This window comes from Cyprinodon tularosa, unplaced genomic scaffold (genome assembly GCF_016077235.1).
Source record: "Cyprinodon tularosa strain WSP-4 unplaced genomic scaffold, ASM1607723v1 ctg301, whole genome shotgun sequence".
NCBI classification, from domain to species: Eukaryota; Metazoa; Chordata; class Actinopteri; order Cyprinodontiformes; family Cyprinodontidae; genus Cyprinodon; species Cyprinodon tularosa.
Genome location: NW_024039010.1, coordinates 528662 through 555123, shown reverse-complemented (window position 1 = coordinate 555123; position 26462 = coordinate 528662). Strand labels below are relative to the sequence as shown.

Below are 26462 nucleotides of genomic sequence, written 5' to 3'. Positions count from 1 at the left end.
TTCAGACGGTTTTCATAAACCGTTCCATCCCTAATATTTACTGTCTATTAGTGCCTTAACTGTTAGTTATTTACAGGTGTAGTTTTCTGTGGATTAATAATTTCTTACTCAGTTGAGAACATAAAAAATTGTTGTTATAATGTAAAACCTGTCAGTATTTGATGTGTTCTTTGGCTTATTTTTTTGTGTAATATAGTTTTTGAAATAAACTAATAAACTAAAGTATTTAGTAACAGTAACACTGAGCCTTTGTGTTGCTAGAACGAGCCATAATTGAAGCAGATAATTTGACATTCCTTTTACTATTATATTTGGTGGAGAGTTTTTTTCTGAATGTGATTAAGCTATCAGAAACAGAAACGAGGGGGGGCGGGGGGGGCGGGGTTTGGAGTCTGCTCCGTTACAATAATAAGCCACAGCTGCTTTTGCTCTGCACCTGCTTCCTGTGTTAAAGTTGAATGGGTTGAATTCTGGTCTACACCCAGCTTTTTAACCAACATCAGGAGCATCGCTGCTCCTTACTGTCCTGTTGCCAGATCATTTTAGCCAGGTGTTCGGTCTTTCATTCACTCCTGACTGAAACATTTCTGCTTCTTCCATTTCTTTTCCTAATATAACGAGTAACGCTTCGAAAAGCCTCAATTTAAAAGCCTTTGGTCAGAACAGAAATGAGAGATGTAACAGCACTGTAAACATTACCTTTAAACATGGTGGTGATTGATTATTTCCCTCTGACCTGTGCTGTAATTAAAGTAAATGTTGTTTGAAATGAACAAAGCTCTTTATTAACAGTGATATTGTTTTTTTCTGTTCATGTCTGTATTAGTTGACAGATACACAGTTGGAGAGCAGCTACTACAGTCCTCAGAAAGTCAAATCCAGAGAGGTTCTGTGTTTGGAGCAGGAGGGAATCACCATTGAGGTATGATTTTTACAGCCGGTGTTCTGCCAGATGAGCGTACCCGGTCAAACCACCACACCCATAGTCATTCCCATTTATCCCTTTAGTTTATCCCTTTAGTTTCTGTACGAAAAATAAACTTTAAACTACCTCAACAGGTATAATCCCCTTTAGTCATGTACAAAAAACTTTTTAATTACTTACTTTTTGGAGTTTTTTGAAGCGTATGGCGATAAAAGTAAATCTTGCGCATGGGTATTCTGGTCTGACAGGGTATGCTCATCTGACAGACTGGTTTGCTAACATGCTGGACTGTCCTTTTGGTATACTTTTAAACTTAGAAACCAAATCATCTGCTTTTCTTCTAATGAATACAAAATCTGACATTTTCCTACGTTTGCCTAATTAAGAGTTTATAGAACAGATCATTGGTTATCATTGTGTGAAAAATGGGAAATATTCATTTGGACAAATTACAGCAAGATAACAAAGCACCCGAAAATAGCTTTCCTTTTTATTTATTTTAGTATAAATCACAGTGGTATATCTGTTTAAGTAAAATGTTTGCATTTGATGGATACCAACTCTGAACTGATCTCAGATGTTTAAAGTTCTGCCAGCTCACCGCTTCGCAGTCTGCAGTGTGTGGTGTATGACTTGGACCCAAGTCTGATCATTTCCGCCCTTTTTCCACCGAGAACGCTTTTAGTCTGATTACCTGGACTGACTTGGAAGGAAGTTTCTCCTTTAGGGTTTCTTCCAGATGTGAAAATTCAAACAGATTTCCAATTTCTGTAATTTATGCTCCTGCTGGACATGGGTGGGGGGGTCGGTATTCTGAAGTTGGAACAAATACAAAACCTAAAGTAAGGTTGGTGAGGGTGGGAGGGTTCAGCCACACGTGAGTCACATCTCAGCTGTTTGCTGGGTGGATGAGCACTAATGAGGGCTAAATGCCGAACATGCAGAGTAATATGAAAGGAAAACAGAGGCTCGCTTTATTCTTCATTGAAATGTTCCTAGAAAGCATTTAGTCAGGTCACTGAATTTAACAATTCAAAGGGAAGATCTCCCAGGTTTCATTCTCATTTTTTCATTTCAGTCGAAGCATAATATGTTCAAGTACAACTAAACTGTTAGCGGTTTAAAAGATTTGGGCTAAAACCCTTTTTTTTTAGTTTTGAAGCTCACAGATGTATAAATGCATCTATTATCATCCGTTGTTTTTCTAAAATCAAATCCATATTAATTTGGTAACTCCATGTAGACAGGGTCATGAGAAGAGACCAATGTAGGACTGTAGTCCTTCTCCCCTTTTTCATAGCTTAGACTTTTAACAGATTCTTTCATGCACTCTTCTTTTTGTTTGTTTTTACTTATCCAACTTTAATATAAAAGCCTGTAAACTCCTTCTCAAAAAGGTCTTGTATTATGTTAATATGCCTTCCTAATTCAGCTATACTGCCTTTGGCACTACAAAGGATATTTGTTATGAAATGTTTGGTGACACTTCTGACAATAAGGCTCTTGTTTTGTCAAAGCCCCCAAAACCGGAAAACACTTTCTTGTGACTTATGGCTGCTTTCCAAAAATGTGAAAAAATGATCCACTGGACTTTGTTTCCAAGTTTGAAGATGTTTCGTTTCCCATCCAGGAAGCTTTGTTTTGGCTTAGATAACATGCAAATTGAACTGGATGAAGGAACATTTGGGTTCTTTGTTAGCCTGAGCTGTAACACAAACGACTGCCGATTCCTATGGGCGGACCCATTCGTCCGGTTCAGTTTGCATGTTTTTTAAGCTAAAACAAGGCTTTGTTTTTGTTCCACTCTATAAAGCCTTGAACTCAACGCTATTTCTGACATTTGAATTGAAAAAGATTCCAGGATGGGAAGCAAACCATCTTCAAACTTGGAAACAAAGTCCAGTGGATTGTTTTTGAACTTTTTTAAAATGACTATGACCTGGATGACTGGGAATCTTCACCAGCTTATAGTTCAAAAATGCAACTACTGACAAATCTAGTAACTTTTTTGTGTTGTTGGAGACTTTGACCAGAGTCACCCATATATAATATATGATTCACCCATAGGTCTGGGTTTAGTGTCCTCGGTGAGTGTTGAGTGCTGCTGTTCTCCTCTTCCTCTTCCAAAGCACAGACAGGTAGTCAGACTCAGCCGTGAACCGTCCCTACAGTCAGAGAGAGAAGAGCGACTTCTTTCTGTTATCCAAACTAAATACGTCACACATGGGCAAAGCTTTCACTGATCCTCCTCAATCGTAATGTTTTTTTTCATTGAATCTAAAATGAATCCCTCCCTGCATTTATTTATACACAACCTAATTCTCTATATCTCTCTGCTATCGGTCTTTAAGTTCAACTTTATAACATAACATTATTAAATTCTGCTGTTTTGATTCAGGTAAAATATTATTAGATGCTACAAATTGTTTTTATAGTTTATCTTTAGTATTAATCTCTCCCATTCTGTGGGCATTTTTGTTTCTTGTCACTGCAATAACCATCTAGAAATAAGTAAAAAATTCCTAAATTAAGTGTATTCACTCTTAATTTGAGTAGGTAAATGAGATAGTTTGCCTATGGAATGAGAAATGTTACTCTTAAAATAAGATAATTAGATAATATGCACTTGAAATAAGAGAATGCAATTGTGTTTTCTTATTTTAAGTGTTAATTGTCTTGTTCCATTGGCAGAATGTCTCTTTTTTCACCTCAATTCAAGAACAAATGCACTTATTTTAATAAAAAAATGACTTATCTAGATTTAGATTTTTTGCACCGTAAAAGTCTGTCCATAGATGCTCGAGTGGTTTCTAACTGAATAAAGTATTTGGTACCTTGGCGGCGCCAAGGTGCATCAATGACTTCATGCCTACCGATGGTGATTGATGGCTCACATTCGCCATTTATTACGCACTAAACACCTAACGGACTACATACTAAGATTTTCTCATCTCTCATCAAAATAATGTTGTAATTGTCACAGTCGAGGAAAATAGCAGTTAGGAAGGTGTTGAGCCGCACCCATGTGGGCTCCATACTGCAGATTGAATTAAATGAAGAGTGCTTGGGAAAACCTGATGCTCTATACAGTAGTAGCCATTCAAATTTTCCTGACTTTCCTTAATGGGCCATTGGCTGGTCCCTTACCATTCCTTTTTAAACATCAATCTTTGTACTAAAATATTCTTTCTGTCATGATTCATGGACATTAAGATCTAATGTCTCCTGGTCAAACCCTGTAATTCAGTGAAAGGGTGAAATCAGAGAAAAATAACTACATTCCCAGAAGAAGGCCAGTGGCTGGAAGTTGGAGGGGATTCTGCTAGGAATCGCACGGAATTGGGCTGCCATTCGGCTGAAGTTTGACTGGGAAGGGCCATTTTAAATGGCTGCTACTGTAGTTGTGAGAGCTTGTTGTTCTTCTTGCAGTCATCTGGGATTTTTACCATCCACTGTGATTTTTGTTTTGATTGGTACTCAAACGTTTTAATAATGAGATAAATAATGGCACTGATCTGCTGTATAGTTCTTCAAATTGTGAACCTGACTATTGGCTGTAACTTTTAAAACTGGCTGTGCAAACAGTGTTTCCATGGCCGGTTGGTTAACTGGAGTTTAGCAGTTGATTGACATTTCTTTCCTGGTTTTATGTTCAGGTGCTCATGATGGGGGAACCCTTCTTTAACTGCCAGATCGGATTCGTCGGCTGCCGGGCTCTGTGCCTGAAAGGCATCATGGGAGTTCGAGACTTTGAAGAAAATCTGAACAGACGTGAGGAGGTAAAAAAAAAAGAAGCATGGAAGATCTGGAGGACAACTTGGAAAAAAAAAAAAATAAATTTGCTTTCCAAAAAATTCACTGCAAAATGTTTTGGCCTAATTCTTAGCTTATATCTTGTAAAAAAAGTGTTGTTTTTAACTTGTTTCAAGATTGATTATTAATCTTCTTTTAAGAATATTCTGCTCAGAAATAAGAGCAATAATTTGTGGATTCAGTAACACTGATTCACTTTTTTAGACTTCTTGAAATCATCATATCTGTTCTCTAAACAGGAAGTCTAAGTGAAATTGTCTTATTGTACCGGCAGATTATTGCACTTATTCTGAGCAGAATGTTCTTTAAATAAGATTAACAATCTTGTTTTATCATATTGATCTCAAACCAAGATCAAAATAACTTCTTTTAGATTTCAGATTATAAGACTTGCAACATTTAGTCATATATGGGGTGAAAAATACATTTTTATTTTAGTTTAAATCTGCTTCATCTTTTAAATTCTTACATTAAAGCCCCCCAACCAGCTCATCATTTCTTCTCCTTAAAGGATGCAGTGTTCTTCAGCTGTGGAGACAATCTAAAGAGTAAAGGAATGACCTACCTTACCAACTCCTTGTTTGACTACCGCAGTCCAGAGAACAATGGAGTAAAAGCAGAGTTCATCCTAGACTCTGCTAATCACAAGGTAACCGTAATCTGCACAAACCCACAGAGCTCAGAGATGAGTTGGTGTTTATTTTAAGATTGATGCTGAGAAGAGGACAGCTTTTTGGTTGTGTCCAACTTGAAACATGATCGTGGCTGAATTGGTTCTACTGTAAATGAAATAGCTGAGCTCACCTCGCTGGAAGGGTCCCGCTAAAATCTGTTAATAATCCTCATCTCTCTTGACCCCCCACCCCCCAGCAGCATGTTGACTCTTTCAAATGTTCATGACCCTCAATAAAGCAGCGTTTGGATGTCCATCCATCCTTCCACCCCCCCTTCTGTTTGTACTTGGAAGTTTTAGACTAACTAGAGGGTTGGTGGAGTTAAATCATCATTTAGAAACCAGGCTGACTTTGATCCAGCAGCCTGCCCCATCCATTAGAAATCCCCTAATAAATATTAATCATTAACCTTCTCCCTGATAAGCTGGGCTGTTGGGTAAATGTTAGCCGGGGTGTTGAATGGGAGGAATGAACGTTTGTTTAATCCTTTCAGTGGTTTTGTCATTCAGAATCAAACTTTCTAACGTTGTTTAGCACGAGCGTCTTACCTTCTGACCTTTTGACTAACGAGCAACATATAACGTTTAGAAAAACACTTTTTTTTTTACAGAAGCTTGAAAATAAATTTATTTAAAAAAAACAGCAGCTTTATTAGGTTTAACTTTTTCTCGTAATTTTGTTATTAAGTAAAAATCAAACTGATAGTTTTGGAGGGTGTTAGTTGTTTACATTTCCTGGATGCTTGAAACTTGGCTTCAACCGTTGAGCTTTATTTTGTTTTACTATTTCTTCTTTTATAATGTAATGAAATTAGTTTATTCAGAGTGAATCTGTATTTTCTGTGTTATTTATTAGGTAAAATCCAGACAAGTATAAGGCAAGTTATCGTTTTTGATTAGTTGCATGCCCCTTACAAATGGAGTCCCATCATCCCTCAGTGAGGTCTAGAAGCACAAGATCTATATCCAGACGTTCAGAAAAGATGCTGCTACATAACTGGACATCTTTTTTTTTGCATTTGACCAATTAGATGAGCCCTTGAATGATATATTTCCTACTGTAAATTAAGTTAAAAAAAATTAACTTGAGAAAAAAGCTAATTGAAGAGTTAAAAAGTAAAGTTAATAAGCTTAGTTAACAATTATATTTAGGTTTATGAACTAAAAAATGTGGTTTACCAAAAAAATTTATTTCCTTCAGTCTCAGAGTTTTTTTTTCATGAATTTCTTATAGAAGTACTTGAGTTATTTTTCTTAAAATATTTGCGCAAGTTGGTGTTTCTTGTTATTACATTGACGTAGATTTTTGCCATCAAAATATCCATATTTTTAAATGTTACGAAGGCAATAAGGTCTTGTCCTGGATTCCAAGCTTGAAATTTTGATTTTCAAAGTATTTCACCGAGTGCCCTATAAAGGCTTAATAGTTAGAAATGCATAAAGGGTGAATAAAGTAGGATTTTCTGTTATTAACCAATGTCTTCTTGCAGTAAATTATGAGACATTTTTTGCCAATTTAGATTCAAATTAATCGCAAAGTTTTCAGCTTTGTCAGTTGAGAAATTTATAAAATGTACATTTCCTTTCATTTACAATTTTATGTCTTCCTAAGTTTCTGTGATTTTTATTTTTTTTTATTGGGCCATTCAGAGAAACAACAAACCAAAAGCAAATGTTCAGCTAAGTAGTTGTGCCACTCAATGGCTTTTTATCTCTGATGTGACCCCCACTACCATATCTCCCTTGACCCCCCAGTCATTGCCACTCTTAGAGGCTATCAGTCTGTTTGCTGCCTTGTTGCCATGTTTACCTAACTGGACTTTTTGTGTGATAGGAGACCTACACAGAGATAGCGGGCATGCAGCGCTTTGGGGCTTTCTACATGGATTATCTCTACACAATGGAGAACAGCAGCTCCAAAGGTATCGCTTCATTTCTTCCTCCCTAACAGAGCTTGTTTGGTCGCCTTTCCTCCTCTTTCCTCTATATCTGTCATCTTCACTCTTCCTCTCCTGCTTCTCTCTCCATCCCCCTTTCTTTCTATCTGATCCCTTTTTTCTTTTCTTCTCTCTGTCAACTGGGCCCACTCAAGACTTGAAGAAAGACCCCTCCTTGTTTTGTTCGCAGCCACCTGGTCCTTGACCCTCCCTGTCCTCACTCTCACCCCAAACTTACCTGGGGGCAACTGTCAGAAGTGTTTAGTCTAGGCTGACACATATTTGAGTTTCTCTTTCCTTATTGCTTGTTGAAACAATGCCCCCCCCCTTGTTTTTACCTGTAAGCTGTTGAGAAAGTGAATTGGCCCCACTTGCCTAATTAGATGTCACTCTTCCTGGCAGAAGTCGTATGATGGGTAAAGTTCCTCATTCCTTAGCAGCAGCAGCACTTAGCAGATCTGAAGATCCAATTAATAGATAAACCGTCTTTCCTTCAATTGGAAATGTTAGATTTGGACCAAAAACATCTCTTTGCTGATTTTCCTGGCTGGAAGATTTTTGTTTGGTTGATAAAAATCTCTTTTGCCTTGTTGGCCTCTATTTTACGCAGTGGCAGTCAGTAGTCCAGACAGTATCCTCAGCAAACTAAACATGGACGATAACTTTCTGTTTAAATTGTTTTCCTGTTGATTGTTTCCAACCAGGGATGATTATCTAAATGGAAAACAGTGGTTATAAAACATATTTCTACATAGATAATTTTTTTTTCTCCATGCGGCAGCTATGGTCGCTCTCGTCTGTTGGAGGGAATCTTAATGAACATAAACCAATCCAGCTTTAACCAAACAAATGACTCTGCATCCCGACGAAAGTAATTTGGTTTCATTGTCGCTGTTTTCTCAAATTATATTTCTTACACATTTAAGTTTCAGATTAGATTTTCTTCTGATTTCTCTTTTTTTAGATAGCTTTTTACAAATTGGATTCTTTTCTAATTGCTTTTTACACATTGCATTCTCTTTACAGTTGTACGGAAGTCATATTTAACTGCCCAATCATTCTGGATTAAACAGGTATATAAATGTACTCTTAATCAGATGATATTGTCCCAAAATTTAGAAAATTTCTATTAAAAAACAAAAATCCTGTCCTAAAATCTAAAAACGGTTGAAATAAGAAATAAGAATCATTTCCTTTCCCATTGAGTTCCGTCCCAGTGTTCACGGGGATGGACGTCTGTGTCTTCATCAGGCGTAGAGCTAACAGAACTGGCAGCGTTGCGAGGAAAGGGCTCAAACATGTACGGCTGTAAGCCTTCTACACCAAACCAAGCTTCTGCTGCCCTGGCGTCCTCTTCCAAAACATCTTTGTCCCCGCTTTCCTCCTCTAAATAAAAAATGGATGACGGAGGAGACTCATCCACGACCTCCGACACTAAACTCTCCTCCTCTAGCATGTTTCCTCTGTCCATAGCGTTCCTTAACTTTTTGTTTCTAAGTCACCAATTTAGTGCTACTTGGTCCCAATGGAATTTCCCATTGGGAAACTACTAGCACTAAGTTGCTAACTGGTTAGCAAGATGCTTCCGACAAACCGGCCACAACCAAAAAGCTTGTGAACCTTCCACCTCAACAATCCCGCCCCCTTGATAATCAACAAATCACATTCACTTTATTTACTAGTGTAAAGTTTTGCACCACTGGGAGAATTTGGAAATGCAACAGTTGGAACAGCCGCTTCCCTACGACTTTAAGCTGCGACTTTATTGCTGACGTCCAGCAGACCAATATAAATGCAGCTTCACTCCTGGACTGACAAGGATGTGAGTTGTAAAATGCAATAAAAAAAAAAAAAGAGTTCAATTTGTAAGATAACATTTGAAAAGTAAAATATGAAAAATAAAAAAAGGAATATGAGAAAACTGTGAAGTTACACTCAAAAAAAGAATAGATTTTTTGATTGCATTGTTTTTTTTTTATTTTCATTCCAAGGAAACCAAATGTACTCCATACAATAGAAACTGTGACAAACCAAACACCCGACACCCAATCAGGTCATGTTTCCTGTTAAATCCACCCCAGAGTGATGCGTAGATCACATTTATTTGTAATCTAAAGAATGTAGGAGAGTAAATGGTTGCTAATTCCTCATCACTCTGTTGAGCTTTCAAACTTTGGCCATATGGGTAATATTAGGCCTAATCCATGCCTGTCCCCTTTTATAAGTTTCAAACATTTCCTCTCAAGCCTTTTTCCACCAAAACTTAAGGCTGTAGTGTTCAACTTATTGCAGGAATCTAGTGGGAATAAAGCGAGTCCTGACCCTCTCTGTCTCTCTGCCATTCTTCCACCCCCTTCTTTATTTTTAATTTCTCTGTTTTTTTTTTTTTCTATTGCTGGGGAGCCTGGTCTTTTAAGCGGACCTCTGGAACACGGGTCTGAGATGAATGGAGGGACAGCTGTGTGAAAGAACAGGACATTTGGATTTTCCATCACTGGCTGTTCAGGCGGTGTGTGCAGCTCCCTGCTGCTGGGTTGCACCACAGATATCTTTGAAATGTTATTACAGGGATCGCTGCAAATATTGAGGCGGCAAAGAAATTTATAAATTGAATTATTTCATTTTTTTTTCTACAGTACTTGGTAAAATGTTTGCAAAATGTTGAAATTCTGCATATTCTTTTGTTAATTTTTTTAACATCTTTATAGATCAGGACTTTGCTGCGTTGACTACAGAGGAGTTGGTTCCTGCAGCTCAAGAGATCTCCGTGAAGAGGCTGGTGGTCGGACCTCTGGACATCAGGCTGCACAGTAGTGCCGTCCACCGCATCCTCAAGATGATCACCTGTGCCATGGATCATGAATATGAGCCTTATTGCAAACCACAGCAAGGTTCGCTTACTTTTCTTAGTCTTCATATCCATCATGTCTGCTGACATAATCCTTTCTTCAAGACTCATATGAAAGGAGTGACTCTGCAAACTAAGGAAGTCTGAAGCCAACAGATATTCAAATGGAAGTCATGTTTAAATGTCAAATCATTCTGGCTTAAACATTTAGGCCAATCATATTGCAACTGTCATCTGTCAATCAAATAATTTTTGGTCATAGTATCTTGATTCATATGTCGCAGCTAATATACGCAACGGTTGAAATAAGAAATCAGAATCATTTCCTTTCCCATAGAGTTCCGTCCCAGTGTTCCCGGGGATGGGCGTCTGTGTCTTCAGCAGGCGTAGAGCTAACAGAACTGGCAGTGTTGCGAGGCAAGGGCTCAAACATGTACGGCTGTAAGCCTTCTACACCAAACCAAGCTTCTGCCGCCCTGGCGTCCTCTTCCACAACATCTTTGTCCCCGCTTTCCTCCTCTAAATAAAAAATGGATGACAGAGGAGACTCATCCACGACCTCCGACACTAAACTCTCCTCCTCTTGCATGTTTCCTCTGTCCATAGCGTTCCTTGACAGTGTCGTTTCTAAGTCACCAATTTAGTGCTACTTGGTCCCAATGGAATTTCCCATTGGGAACCTACTAGCACTAAGGTACTAACTGGTTAGCAAGATGCTTTGAAGAATCCAGCCACAACCAAACTTGCTTGCGAACCTTCCCCCACAAATATCCCACCCTCTTGATAAACGACCAATTTAAATTCACTTTATTCACTCGTGTAAAGTAGGGCACCGCTCCGGAGAATTTGGAAATACAATGGTTGGAACAGCCGTTTCCCTACGACTTTAGGCTGGCATACACTATACGATTTGTTGCCTTTTGCAAGCCGATTTTCCAGTTGTGCGAGAATTTTTTGGATCGGTCCGAGTTTCGTCCTACGTCGTGTAGTGTACGGGAGGTAACAAGGGCGGATTAGCCTCTCACGACCACCCCCCGATCAGGAATCGTAAGATCTGTAGAAAATCAAACATGTTTGAGTCGTAGGGTGTTTGTAGGCAAATCCTGCTGTTGAAGCCCTGTGGTTTCGTCGTACAGTTTAAGCTGTAGCTCCGTGCAATGATTGAAAATATCTCACAGTGTATGCCCTGCTTTGATGATCATTCTTTCTTTACGTTTTCATAAGATCGTGCCTTTAATGTTATGAACAATTCAATTCTTCTTTCTTAATCTTCTTAATAAAGCATTTTTTTGTTTGTTTTCAGAAGTAACTGAGGCGTGCCATGGTCCATCAACCCCAGAGGAGATTTCTCGTTTAGAGGAGTTCATCCCGACCAGACTCACTTCCGTCACTCTGCTCCAAGTCTCTGTGACTGTCTCAATGGCGGAGTTCAACCTTCTTCACACCCTTCTTCCCGTCATTATGGGATATAAGGTAGCTCCCGATCAGACTGCTAGAGACCTTTTAATGTTCTTCTCAGGTCTGGTAAATGTTCAGTGTCAACATCCTTGTTTTTTTTTTTTTTAAGGCTACTCCAAGACCGGCCTCTGTTCCAGTGTTTCAGCCGCTGCACCCGCTACCCTCCGTTCAGTTTCAGGTTGAAAGGGTGAATTTTGACCACTCTGTCCCAATGTACGGTCCAGAGCTGGTCAGTACCGTCAGCAGCCTTAGCCAGCCCCCAGACAACCTGCTGCATCACTGCTATGCACATCTCTACCTCAAGGTGAGCCGCAGAATATGAAGGAATGCCTAATTTAGCTCACACTACTTCAGCTACATAATCGAACCGATTCCATCGCAATGCACTTGCGATGCTCAATGCACCCTAGTGGTATGCAAGTGCATTGTAAGAGGTACATGAAAATATTGCATTTCTCATGGAATTAAATAAAATAGGGCTGGAATCTGTTCTGCTTTGTGAGGACCCACCTGAAAAATGAAACAAGCTTTTTTCAACCAAAAATTAAGTTATTCTAAAAAGTTTTAAGTTCACCTTCAGCTTTGACACACATCAAAACCAAGCAGAGGAACGGCTGGATGTAGAGAACAGGCTGGGATCAGCTGTTTTATCACAACCTGATCTCATCAAAGCGAGCTCAGGTGTCATTAATGATGATATTAAAGTCAAACAAATGGAGCCAGTCTGACTATAACTTTTGTTCTGTAATTGTTTCCAATTCATTAACTTGTAATGTGAATAAAGGGGACTTACTCAGAGGACCTCCAGTTTTATAAAGGCAGATTTATAATATGGTTTTATTTTGTATTTATTTTGATTCCTTTCCCTCTTTTGGGTACCATATTTATGTTGGTTTTTTATATGTTGGAAAGAATAACATGCCAAATAATTAAATGCTCAAGTTAAAAAGATTAAATAAAATACTCCTTATCTTTTAATTAGTTATTGTCCATTCCACTTTTGGGCAATCATCAATACTTTTGACTGAGGGGTACTCATGGTAAGAAAAAATGTTCAAAGGGGTACATTAGTCAAAGAAGGTTAGAAACACTTGATTAGAGGTAGATCTTACAGCTATTACATATATTCAACAGTTCAACAGGCATTCAAGATTAACAATATTGATTTGGGTATTTCCTGAAAAGAATATCTTTTTCATCAACCAGTTTTAAATTAAAAACGGAAAGCCCACTAATTCAGATCTCTGCTTTATTACCTGACACTTAACAGCTCTTTGGAATGACACGTATGACCTTTGTGTGACCTTGGCAACTCCTTTGTATTTGGAGGTAAAATCCGAGGAGTGAATATCGTTCTTAATGACCAACAGTGGATCGTTGATCTTCAGGGTTTCACATCTACTGAGTTGTGTTTCTGCTGTAAGAAAGCTGTGCTTTAATTTATTTTTTATAGTTGCTGCTCTGAGACATACATTAGAGGAAATCGCTGTATTATGATACCCTGCTGAGAGAAACGGCTGCTTTGTTTCATTCAGTATCTTGCAAATTTTAAGCAGACTTAAAAAAAAATTGAAATCAGCTGGTTTGGAGCAAATAATGCAAAATTATATTTCATCACAAGCTGAGGTTACACATGGTTGTTATTATCAGAAAGAAAAGGTTTAGAACTGTTATGAACCACACATCTCAGAGTTTTTAGAAACCTGTTTGGAAGGCTAGAATTGCTCCGTCCTGTTCTGCAATGATGCATCAGGAGCCTTAGAGCAAGAAAAGCAACTTATATGAGAAGGTCTGGTAAGACGCTGACAGCATTAACAACCAATCAGTCATGTGACATAAATGTTTGGTATACCATTTGCCATTCGGGAAACCTGGGTTTCCATCTTCCGTTTAGGGCCCTGTCACACCTTACCGATTTAGACAGCGTATGCCTGACGTCACGGAATCTCCTAAAACACTGAGATACGCTGAACTTTCTATGTACTTTTGCAATTTTGGGTGTATACATAGAGTATTCATAACGAGTCCAGAGCTTATGTCCAACGACAGCCTAAGTTATGCTTTATGCACGGCAGCGTAATGCCCATGAAATGATGCACAAGCCAGTGTCCTGAGGGGGGAAGCAATGCACCCGGAGGCGCCTGTCCTGCATAAAAAGATGTCTTTGATCGCTGTATTAAAGGAGAATTTTGTTTTTTTTACATTTGGCCCTTTTTTTTACGTTATGACATCATGTTCTACTAACCCATATAAGTTTTGTGTCATTTGAAGCTGATCTGAAGATATTCCGTTAGGTTATATCCAAGTTACGTGTTCCTATCAGCAAACGACTTGAAGGCGTAAACTAAACTGTTCATAATTTATTCTTTATGGTACGGCGGTATTCATAACATATAGGCGAATCACTGTCCCACAGACATCCGCGGTTATATTTTTTAGATTTATATCTTTTAAAAACAAAGCGGAGTGTGTATGACGTTATCCGCGCGCTGGACTTAAAAAAAAAAAATGCTCTACCCCTTCTATTCATTTGGCTAGCTAATCTGAATCGTTCAGTCCCATTTGGAGAGCGAGATCATTTGTGGTATTAGCACTAGACATCTTCCAGGCATGGGAGTAAAACTAGCAGCAGCTCAAAGGACAGGAGGAATGAATGGTAGCCGGCTCGTGCGGATGATGTCATACACACGCCGCTTTGTTTTTAAAAGATATAAATCTAAAAAATATAACCGCGCATGTCTGGGGGACAGTGATTCGCCTAAATATTATGAATGCTGGCGTACCATAAAGAATAAATTATGAACAGTTTAGTTTGTGCCTTCAAGTCGTTGCCTATAGGAAGACGTTACTTGGATATAACCTAACGGAATATCTTTAGAACGGCTCCAAATGATACAAAACTCATATGAGTGAGAAGAACATGATGTAATAACGTAAAATCAAGGGCCCAATGTAAAAAAAACTGGCGTTCCTCTAGCTGCCGTCAAAAAAAAGAAAATAATTAATAATAATAAAAAGAAAATAATTCTAATTTTAAAGAAAAAGAAAGAAGGTTTGCAGTTGCAGCAGATTCAGTTTCATGTCTGCTAGGAAGTTTGTTGGTAGTGGGCGTGAATGCAGGGAGCATCCATCACTCTCACATTCACGTCACCCTATGGTGGGGATGAAGCCTGGATGATAACAGATAGTTTCCTCCAGTGAACCTCCTTTATACCAAAACGCTGCCGATATGGTATTATAGAGTAGCTGTAAGTTAGAAACGCGTCCAGCGGTCGTACGGAACACATCAAATGCTCAAAGTTTCTCAACATACTTGCCGTACGTCAATATGTGCCGTTGTGCTTCAGCGTACTTCAGCATGCTCATAACTTATCCAATGAATGCCAGCGTTTTTGAAAGATTTTCCATACGTCAGGCATACGTTTGGTCTAAATCGTCAAAGTTTGACAAGGGTATTGGTGGCTACATTTTTTTTTTTTCTGGAAAAGCCAAAACCTTTTGTGAAATCGAGGCAGTTAGAATTTTGCAGTTGTCATCAACTTTTTCTGATGTGATGGCATTTATCGGTTAGCAGAGCGCTAGGTTAGCGCTGCCGTTTATCAACAGTTTTCCTAAAAACTCCTGAGGGATTTTTATTCAAGCCTCTGGCTCATATAAATCTGTTATGTGCCAACATTTCACACCTCATTCAGTTTATTCACCTCAATCTGTGAGAAAAGCACAGCTAGCATCAGAGGTAGCAAGAGCTTTTTATTGCTAACTGTCAAGCAACAAACCTAAAGGAACGGTTTATGTAATGAGGTGCAATATACTCTGCTGAAATATCAAATGCTTACTCTGGTTTCTACCCTGAATGTTTTAGTTACTTTTCTGTTTCTGGTTGATATTCTCACTCTCCATATTAGAAATTAAATATTGTCTCACCAGTCTCATCATACTCTGGTTTCTATGTTTGTATCAAGATGAACCAAAGATCAGAAGCAAGAAAAAAGATGAATGAAATACAGTAATTGTTGTCAACAATTATCATGATCAGCAGATGAAATATATAGAAAAGTTTAACCTCTAAATTAGTTTGGTCCCATCTATCCAGCATAGTCCGCACATTTAAAGAGGATTCAGCCTCACTTTTGCTCACGTTTGTTTCTTCTTTTTTTTTTCTAATAGAAAATAAAATAATTTTCTGTTTGAACAAAATTCTTTCCGAATTATATAAAGTGTTAAGTTTTTCTAAAAAAACGAGCTGGTTTGACCCCGTCCAGTCTTCCAGGTTGTTTTTAAAAGCAGGATGTTTACGGGATGTCTTTCTGGACGTCCTTATCAAAGGGTCACAGCAAGGTTAACAGTCAGCTGGCCACTCGCCCAGGATCCTGGTGACCCATCCCTGTCGGTGTTATTAACTCTGCCTCTGGATTTTGGCAGCCGGACCAGAACAAGGGTGGAGGTCACTCTGGTGGCAATTCACCTAATTCAGGAAGTGGTTTAAAAGAGCTTATCTTAATCTACCTTTATTGATGCTTTCTGTTGGTGACATGGTATCTGTCATCAGGGGAGGGGTCAGCTAATTCCTCACTTTAGCAAGATTATTGGTAGGAGCTCAAAGTGGTTGTTTGCTTTACAAGGTCATAATGGAGAAGTGACTCTACTAGGGTGTGTGTTTGGGTGGGGGGCATGAAGTCGTAGATTAACTTTTTGGATTTGCAGATTGTAATTTAAATGGAATATGGGTCATTACTAGGTTTTATTCAACAGTGTGATTTTAGTCCTCTGCTTTTGTTTTGTTTCTGTTTTTTTTTTTAACCCCTTCTTGTTTTTAACCTGCCCCTCGTCTGTGCAGGTGTTTGGGTTCCAGGCGGGCTTAACATGCCAGGACCGCACGGGGAGCTTTCTGCCTCTCATCTCCATCATCCCTGCCTTCAGCACAGCCATCTATGGGAAGCTCATACAGCTGCCTGCTCTTTGGTGAGTGTTGAAAGTTGAGGTCGATGGATACCGATGATCTTAACAGTCGAACGTTCAGAGACACCAATGGCACTCTGGACCCTTTAAAATGGCTGTTAATGATTAACAACTAATAGTTTTGAAGAAAATATAACAGATTGCATTCTTAGAAGCTCCAGGTTTTTGAACGGATATTCTAACTAAATGTTCCCAAATTACATTAAAAGAACTGGAGATGTATTTCCATCTACTTTTTTGTAATAATCTTTAGTTTTTTTTCTTTTCTGTTATACATTTTTCAACAAATTATATTCTATAGAGCAAAGGTCACGTATTAGCAGACCGCGGTCTGGATCCGGACCCACCTGCTGGCTAATCCGGACCCAACCTGATTTAAAACATTCATATATTACTGCATGTTGTTCAACGACAGTGTCTAACTTCGCTTATGCCGCTTCTTCTGTTAATACGGTAAAGCCCGTCCAGGACCAGGCTACACGTGATAGAAATTATCCAATGAGCTGCTGTCAGTCTGGGTTGCTGCTGCTGCTACTTTTAGACACAGCAGGCAAACCTGTGACAAGCCGGGCGATGGGAAAGAAAGAGAAGATGATTAGAAAAAGAGAGCAGAGAAAGTGTGGACTGCTGGAAGAACTGCGGTGAACTGGTGACAGAAAAGTGAAATGGTGCTCAAAGAAGATCCTGCACATTTAGAGGATGTTTGAATCAACCTGCTGCTGTGAAGCAGGATTCCCCACCATGAACAGAATCAAAAATAAACATGGATCCAGGCTCAAAATGAGCATTATGATATGTGCTTTAGAATGGCTTTGTCTCCATTCAAACCCAGGTTTAAAGCCTTGCAGGGCGGCATAAAGCCCTCTGCTCTCATTAAACCATAGAAAAGAAAGAAAATAACAAACAAACGTTAAGTTCAGGTGTTTAATAAAATGTTTAAATCAGGAAATTGTGTATATACCAAAAACGATTGTTCTACTTAAAAAACACTTTAGATTTTAAAAACAATAACATGGATTCATAAAAACCTCATGTTATTTCAGTGTTAAATTCTGTTTAAAGTAATGGGTTATAATTAAAAAAGACTCCGGACCTTTACTGGTTGATAATTTTCTTTATTCGGACCCCCCTGAGTTTTAATTGGTTACCCCTGATCTAGAGGAACCCAATGATTCCTCCTTATAAAATGTTTTTTTCTTTTTTCTTATTTTGAAACCTAAAGTACAAAAACTTTAATTTTCTTTAAAATGGCAAAAGATTACGTTTGGAAGATATTTAACAAAAAATAATATTTAATAAAAATAAACAGTTCCCATAACCCTTGACACTCTGAACGACTTTTATTAAGCTGAATTATAAGTATTTGGTTTGTCTTGTAAAACCTGCAGACCACTGGTCTAACCGATCCCAAATATAAGCTGACAATATTTTTGGGGTCAATTCTTGAAGCTGATTCCTTTTCCTCCATTTTCATGATAAAATTGACACAAAACAAATCTCAAGTATTAAACAAAGAAGACTGATTTATTGAAAAAACAAACAAAACATCAATAGATTGTCAGATTATTTTTATAATGTAGATTGAGAAAGAAAAATCAATATATGCCTAAGGAATCGATGCAAACATCAATAGCACCTATCGGGGATCGGTTAGACTGATTTATAAATTAATTGGCATTTGTAAAAAAAAAAAAAAGAAAATTGATTGATCTCCATCTTTGCTAGCTCTAGGAGTAAATAATCTTAATTTTATTTGTTTTATAGGATATGCGGATAAAAGGAAAACAAAACAATGAGAGTAAAGTAGATGTTGAACATTCTTCACGATAATCTAACTTCTAATAGGCTTAAATGTGTAATATTCTTTAGAGACCTTTTAGGTTTTCATTCCTGTCTTCCTCCTGCAGGTTAAACAGTTTTGAACATATTTGATCCATGTGGGGCCATTATTCACTCCAGCACCATTATCAGTGACCTTATAGTTTGGAAACTCCCCCGCGCTCACCCTGTGCCCTCTCTCTCACACCTCGCAGTCAAAGTGCCTGTTAAAGCAGGAAACCTGGGCCAGAAATCCCACCTTGGGAATCGATTTCCCCCATTAGTTTAGACTGAAACATGTGAAGAACGGCAGACGGCTTCAACTTTCCTGACTTCTTCTCCAGACAAGTAATCAATCTGCAGCAGTGTCACTGTCCCGCTGTCATGGCAACCAGTTGGTCTTTCAGCAGAACCTGAATTTCTGTGATCTCTGCTACTAATAAAGCATATGTGCTTTGTGTTTGATCTCTGCTCTCCAGCAAGGCTTCATTACCTCTCTGATGGGGGATAGTTGGACCCTGATATCTGCTGGGCTTTAAACATCAACTTTAAATCATAACAGCATCATAGAAAGTTTGTATGCAGCCTATAAGATAAGAAATTTTATAAATTTCATTGGAGATGATTAGGTTGCCATTGCAGTATTGCTGAGTGCATTAAAGAAAACTTAAAATACAATATTACATTTTTTTATGTATATATATTTAAGCGTCAGGAGTTTAAATTCTAATTATGCTCAAATATATTTGACCAATTGATCAGACTGTTAGGCTTCAGTCACTCAGCAGTTCAGTGCGACCTGTCTTTTCCTGGCAGGCCCAAATTCAACCTGATATAAGTAAATTGGACCACTTTTATATGTGGTGCTACATCTGACAGATTTCCAACACTTTTCATAGCCTCTGCGATCATTAAATGAATCTGGCATTTGATCAGAGGCTCTGACTGAGAATCTACATGTACTTCTCTCTCTGCAGCAGCCGCTGCTCCTCAGAGGCTTTGTAAATAGAGTTTCCCCCTATTGTCTTACCTGTAATTGTCTCATTACAATATGGTCCTGATCTGTGTTGTGCATGAGCCTGTTCAGTGAATGACGTTCATTGAATACTTCATATTTTAAATGAATGGTGAACTGATCAGCTTTGAAGTCATTGACATGAATAGGAGCGGCGTTCACTCTGAGAATAATTAATGACACACACACAGCGATTAATTGATAACGACACTTTTCATTAGATAGGTCAGTTTTCATTGGTCAGCTTTTATGGCCCTTCTTACGGAAAACAGCCGGACAGAGCAGCATGTCTACTGCTAGTACTGAGGTACGAATGTACATGTGTATTTTTACACTTTTAAACATAAAATACAGAACACAAACAACAGAGTGATTTCAAGAGTATGAGAGGTACAGGTTCCGGTCTTTGAGAGTTAGGGAAAAAAAGAAAAGAAAATCATTGCATCATTAAAGGTACGACAGGTTTCCAACGTTTAGTGAATGTGGAGAGAATATGTTATCTGTTCCATTTGGTATATATCCCAGTCCTTCTGAATCCATATATTGTAGGAAGGGGGCTCAGGTTTGAGTCATCTGATTGTTGTACATTTTAGAGCAGCTGTTAATAATATATTCAAAAGATATTTTTCATCTCGTGTAATAATAGTTGTAGGTGTTACTCCCAATAAGGCGATGTCTATATTGAATGGAATTTCCTGTTTGAAGATTACTTTTAGGGCATCAAAAATGTATTGCCAAAACAGATTTCATTAGTGCATTGCCAAAATATGTGTGTATGATTAGCATTATCAGTTCCACATTTTCGCCAACTTAATCCTGAATACATCGGCCCCATTTTAGCTGATATAGCTGGTGTTCTAAAAAATCTAGTTACAGCTTTCCATTTGAATTCTCGCCAAGTGTTTGAATTTGTGACAAGGTGTGACTCCGTACATATTTCTTTCCAAGTCTCGTTCATTCTTTGAGGTCTCTGCTTCCCATCTTTGTTTAATATTTAGTGAGTTACAAGAGATGAAAATATACAAATTACCAATATTTTTTTTTGTCTTCATTGATCACTTGTTTAACAAGAAATTGTTCTATAGGATTGGAATGTAGAATTTTTTCCCAGTCTTTATGGGACATTAGAAATGATCTCAGTTGCAAATATCTAAAAAAGTCTGTATTGGGGAGACCAAAGTCAACCTTTAGTTTCTCAAATGTTTTAATATTGCTATCTTTGATCAGTTGATATAGGTATGTTATATTTTGTCTATTTTTTAAAGCCATTATCCAATACGTTGGGGAGAAATGTTTTCATTAAACCAATGTTTGTCAGTGCTGAAAGACTCTTGGGCAATCTGTATGATGACCGTATTTTATTCCAAATATTAAGTGTATGTTTAGTCCAACCAGTCATTTCTTTAACTTGAACATCTAGAAATGGTAATTCTTGTAAGGGTTCTGCACATTTGCTATTTTCTATGTTTATCTGCTGGTATTTCTGATGCCAGTTTAGCAGAACGCAGAGATTCATGAACTAACAAAGATAGACTTGGACAAAAAAAACAACAACTTGGGTTTTTAGTGCAAACTGTGCCCACACAGACTTAATAAACAAGTCCGTACGTCAGCCACGTCTACCGCAAGTATAAAGTGACACGTAGAGTTAAAGCATCCGAGCTATCTTGCTGCTACTGAATGAGGAACAGAAGAAACAATTTTGGATCCAGATCTTTTCAGCAGAACCTGAATGTTCCTCTATGTCTCTGAAGTTCTGTGTAGTTTGGCTAAATAACGGCTTCAGTGCACATCTATTATACCTTGACTGCAGTGAATATTTTCCAGTTCTCGCTATAAATGATCATACATTTAAATGGTGAAATATGGGGTTCTACTGTGCAGAAATGCTGCCTAATTTACTAAATGAACTTGAACGAGTTCATTTATAGGTTTGTTAACTTAGTTAATAAAAAATAAAAAAAAAGGAGACTAAACATGAGCTAGTTTATTTATTATTGCAATCCAAGTCTGATACTTGAAGGCCAATAAATGTCATCATTTTTGTTGATCATAAACTATCAACAAGAAAGTAGAATATATATCAACATATACATACAACAACATATAGTCACTAAAGCTGACTTAGGATTAGTAGAAGATCAAAAAGAGAATTTAGAAACATGTTACATTGTGTTAAAACTGGTTAAACTTCACTTCATTATAAGACGGGTAAACTTTTCAGCTGAGATTTTTAACCTAACTTAAATTAAATGTAGATTTAATTCTGCATATTGGTACCAAAACAGGTGTTGATGTCGGGCCGAGCATCTCCATTGATAATAACACAGAAGCCAACATCATTTACGCTAAAATTCCACATTTCCTGTTGAATGTGAGAGGAGACATTTTTAAAGAAATCTCTTTATTGTAAAGTTCATTCCTGATTTATTAACAGGAAAATAGATTTTTCATGGAAGACTCTGTTGGTTTGGACAACAAAGGGTTATAATATTCTGCTAAACTCTTGGTTTTCTAAGATTCTCAGACTGTCTTCTGTGTTAATTTATGTGTTATAGGAAAAATGTAGCACAAACCTGGTTTGGGTGAACAAAATTCTGCAGAAAGAAAAGAGGAGTCACAAAAATATCTACTTGTTTTCATGAAAACACATTATTTATGTCATCCTCGCCTCTTTATGGAGACGGAGTGATTGTGGTCTACATTTTACTTTTTAAGATCAATAAGGCAGCATCAGTATCTGAGGTTGGTAAATGTTACGTCTTGCTGGTGTCTAGCTGGTTTTAGACGTTTTGCTGAATTGCTGCATATTCATGCAGTCTGGACTAAAGATCCAAATATCTGCTGTAGATGAGAGGAGAAATCTGAACATTGCATGATTCTTTTAGGGCTAAAGTTTGAGACCAGTGGCTTAGAGGATTTTTTTTTGTGGCATTGTAGAAATAAATGTATCCTAAACCAGCTCTGTATCCTCACAACACAAAATATTCACTAGCTCAGTGGCTTATTCAAAGCAATAGTAAATAAGCAAGTAATTATTATAAAGTTTATCTATATACCACCTTTCACATAGAGGTCACAAAGTGCTTCACAAAATTACAATATAAATAAAAACACATTACAGTCACAAAAGACATGTTCATAAAACAGCCCTTAATCTACTAGAATTAAAAGTAATTATATAAACCTAAATGTTCCTGTAGTTTCTTCTCTATAAAAACAATCAACGTTTTCTTTAGCCTTGTCCATATGTTCACATTCAAAACTAAATTCTGACTGTATTTCTTTACCAGGCTATGAAAATGGTTACCACCACATAACAAGTCAAATAGTGGTGAATCCTTTACCTTATTATACTTCATAAGGAGGGATTATGTTTGTTCAATAGGAAGTGTTGTTAAACTGAGTTTAAAACGTATATTTTGCCACTTTCTAAGACTCACTCAAACCTTTTATCCACCCTGAATTCCAGCCTAATTCTTCTCTCCTATTTCTCCCACGAGAAAAGAAGCCGTGAATGGAGGCAGGTTATGTTAGAAATGCCACCTCCGATGATTTCCCTAAAACTTAACCTCACTCTCACTCAAACACATGAGTGCGTATGCATGCACACTCGCGCTCACACCATATAATATTCCTTATTCGGGGCCACCTGACGGCAGCACCATATGGAGCCTGGCTGTGGCCCACCAAGCGACCCACTAACCAGCAGCAGCTTGGTGTGGTTCGTCGCGTTGCAGGCCATAATTCAGGCCTGCGCCAGCTTTTATGTGGCATTTTTAGCAGCCCCTATTAGTTGCACAGCTATTTCTGAGGGGATCTTTTTTTTTTTTTTTATCTTAAAAGCATGTGGTATTACAGGTGCATACGGCGCCTGAAAGAGGACTTAGTGTTAGACTGGTAGCATGGAAGAGAATTTTGGTTTTCCCTTGATATCTCATTATTGCTCTTAGTCTATTAGCTTGCTCAAGTTGAATTCCATTTTTAGTGCTAGCTGTAAGACTTCTCCTTTTATTATTTGAAGTGTAGAAGTGTGTAACTATGTCTGGACCAGTAGTCTAGACTCAAGATTAGCTTGTGTTGTGATTTATGAACTCTGCTTGAGGTATCTGAGGCATGAGGCTTCTGGTGTGATTGTAATGCCTCATTACTCCTGTTCATAGTTACTCATAGTGGGCCGCTTCTGGTCTATGTCTCAAAGTACAGCCAAGAACTGGATGACAAATGCTTTTTGTGTGCTTGGAAAGACAGCCAAGTTAAATTTAGAAAAAAAAAAAAAAAGTGCATGAGTAGGATGCACTCATGAGAACGTTGATTGTGGCCTTGACTTTTTTAAACTGGCTGAATGAACAGAAACAGAATAACCACTTTGGTTAACAAGAATGTCGTTGAAGATGCTTTATAAAAAATATTGCTTTTACATTATGCACTGAAATAAACTACCCAAATGTAAATAAATATTCAACTTTATATGGGCTTAATTTGAGCAAGTAAATAAGATGATGTGTCTATTGAATTCTTAATTTCGTCCTTAAAATAAAATAGATATAACTTTACTTAACACTTAAGGTAACATAATGGAGTTGTTTTTTTTCTCTATTTTTAAACATGAATAATTTCATTCCATCGATAAATTGTCTTGACCATATTGTCCCAAAATTTAGAACATTTATATATTTTTTTAAATCCTGTGCCATCCACCGCATCCTCAAGATGATCACCTGTGCCATTGATCATGAATATGAGCCTTATTGCAAACCAAAGCGAGGTTTGCTTACTTTTCTTAGTCTTCGTAACCGTCATGTCTGCTGACATAATCCTTTCTTCAAGACACATATGAAAGGAGTAACTCTAAGTCTGAAGCCAACAGATTTTCAAGTGGAAGTCATATTTAAATGTCAAATCATTCTGGTTTAAACATGTATCTAAATTTACTCTTTATCAGACCATATTAACCCAAAAAAAAAAAAAAAATTCTCTTAAAAAAAAAGAAAAATCCTGTTTTAAAATCTGCTTTTTTTCATTATCTTATGCAGGCCAGTTAGTTATACGTCAGCCTGAACACCTAAATTCAGCCAATCATATATTAACAGTCATCTGTCAATCATTTTTTTTGGTCATAGCATCTTGATTCATATCAAGTCCATAGCGTTCCTTGACAGTTTTGTTTCTAAGTCACCAATTTAGTGCTACTTGGTCCCAATGGAATTTCCCAATGGGAACCTACTAGCACTAAGCTGCTAACTAGTTAGCAAGATGTTTCCGAGAAACTGGCCACCATCAAACTTGCTTGCAAACCTTCCGCTACAACAATCCCCCCCCTTGATAGATGACCAATCACATTCACCTGTGTAAAGTCGTGCACCATTCAGTAAAATTCAGAAATGCAACAGTTGGAGCTGCCATTTCCCTACGACTTTAAGAAAAAAATCACTACCTTACCTTTTTAGGATTTTGCAGTATAATATATTAACACAATTGCTTTTTTCTATCCAACAAAATGTGTCCGATGTAAAATAAAAAGGTTTCACCAATAGTAGTTATAGTATTAGAAATGTAAAACACTCTTAAACCCTACTATCTTATCAGCACTTTTGTAAAAAGGGCTTAAAGTCAGAAGTAGCAGGTACAACATGGTGAGGCATGGATACCCTGCAAAAAATGAAAATACATATATTTTCTTTTGATTTGCTCAGGTAGGTAAAAAAAATATCTGCCTGCAGAGTAACATGATTTATGTTTACAAGAGGAAAAAAACAACTCTGTTATTGTTTATCAAGTGCATCAGATCTAATTACCCATTCCACTTGAGAATCATATTATTATAAGAAATTATTTTATTTTATTATTTTAAGAAATTTCTACTTACTTTTCAGTGTAAATCACTCAAAAAGATTCAGTGTTGGCTTTAAATCTGAGTCGTTAATCACTACGGCCAACTAAGAATTATTTAATCAGACAAACACATGTTCTAAGTAGTTTCTTATTCTTAAAGAAGAGTGAGGAATATTTTCATGAATAAAAAATATAAAGCCTAAGAAATGGGTACACAAAATACCACAAGAAGTCTTTGTGCATAAACAGGTGTGTACTAAAAAGCTGGAAAGGCCCATGATGTAACCATGTTCCACTTTTTACTGGAAGCTATTTAATGTAAAGAGTTGTGAACCGCAAAATAATTTTTTTGGCCCAGCTGTGCAGAAAGTAGGACTTTCTCATTTGCTTCTGGTGTTGGACAGTTTTATTTGGTTGTATTGCTTGTAGAAATCAATGGATTTATTGAGCTGTGTTGCTTTCAGGAAATGGCTTGAATGTGTCCTTGGTGATTGACGTTCCTGTGCTAATACACTGCAAATGTTCATCTAAAAATAACTCTGATCGCTTTAAATGTATTCAAACAGCCATTATCTAACAATAAAGTGAGTATTTTTGCCCCTAGAATAAGATCATTATATATACTGCACTAAAAAATAAGATTATAAAAATAAGTTTTGTCCTTATTTTAAGTCCAAAACCTTATTCCAATTTTCCAATCCCCCCCCCCCTACATTTAGTTCAGTTTTTTTTGCAGTGAAAGCCGTCTATGCCGTTCTTTAAACATTTGATGAAATCCAGATTTGAAAAGCAAAGTTTCTGTACAGTTTGATTTGTTTACCTGCGATTATTTTTGTGGCATTTCTGTCAGGTGAATAAGTTAACTCTGGTTTTACACTGCAAAAACAATTTAGAAATAAGTAAAACATTTTTGAATTACCGTAATTTTCGGACTATAAGCCGCAACTTTTTCCCCATTTTTCGACCTTGCGGCTTATATAACAATGCGGCTTATCTATGGACTTTTACAGCTAACGGCCACTAGGGTAATATGGTACCTAAATCTATGGATTTTACCATCCACCATGTTGGCGTCACATTTGCTTCAACACACAAGTACGGTAGCCACGTGCGTGGGAATGCGGAGGTCCTCTGGAAGTAGACTTCTACCGCGAGTGATACGAGACAGAACGACAGCGAGA

General features: G+C 37.5%; 1 protein-coding gene across 5 annotated transcripts in view; it reads left to right on the top strand.

Annotated features, from left to right (window-relative positions):
- The window catches only part of LOC119787790 (vacuolar protein sorting-associated protein 13B-like), a 474173-nt gene that overhangs the window by 62798 nt on the left and 384913 nt on the right, over positions 1–26462 (top strand). For all 5 annotated transcript variants that reach the window (XM_038291827.1, XM_038291828.1, XM_038291826.1 and 2 more), the window contains 8 exons: positions 827–922; positions 4582–4704; positions 5250–5387; positions 7246–7333; positions 10057–10239; positions 11500–11669; positions 11764–11958; positions 16492–16616. In XM_038291827.1, coding sequence (XP_038147755.1) covers positions 827–922; positions 4582–4704; positions 5250–5387; positions 7246–7333; positions 10057–10239; positions 11500–11669; positions 11764–11958; positions 16492–16616 — 1118 coding nt within the window. The remainder of the gene's footprint in view (positions 1–826; positions 923–4581; positions 4705–5249; positions 5388–7245; positions 7334–10056; positions 10240–11499; positions 11670–11763; positions 11959–16491; positions 16617–26462) is intronic.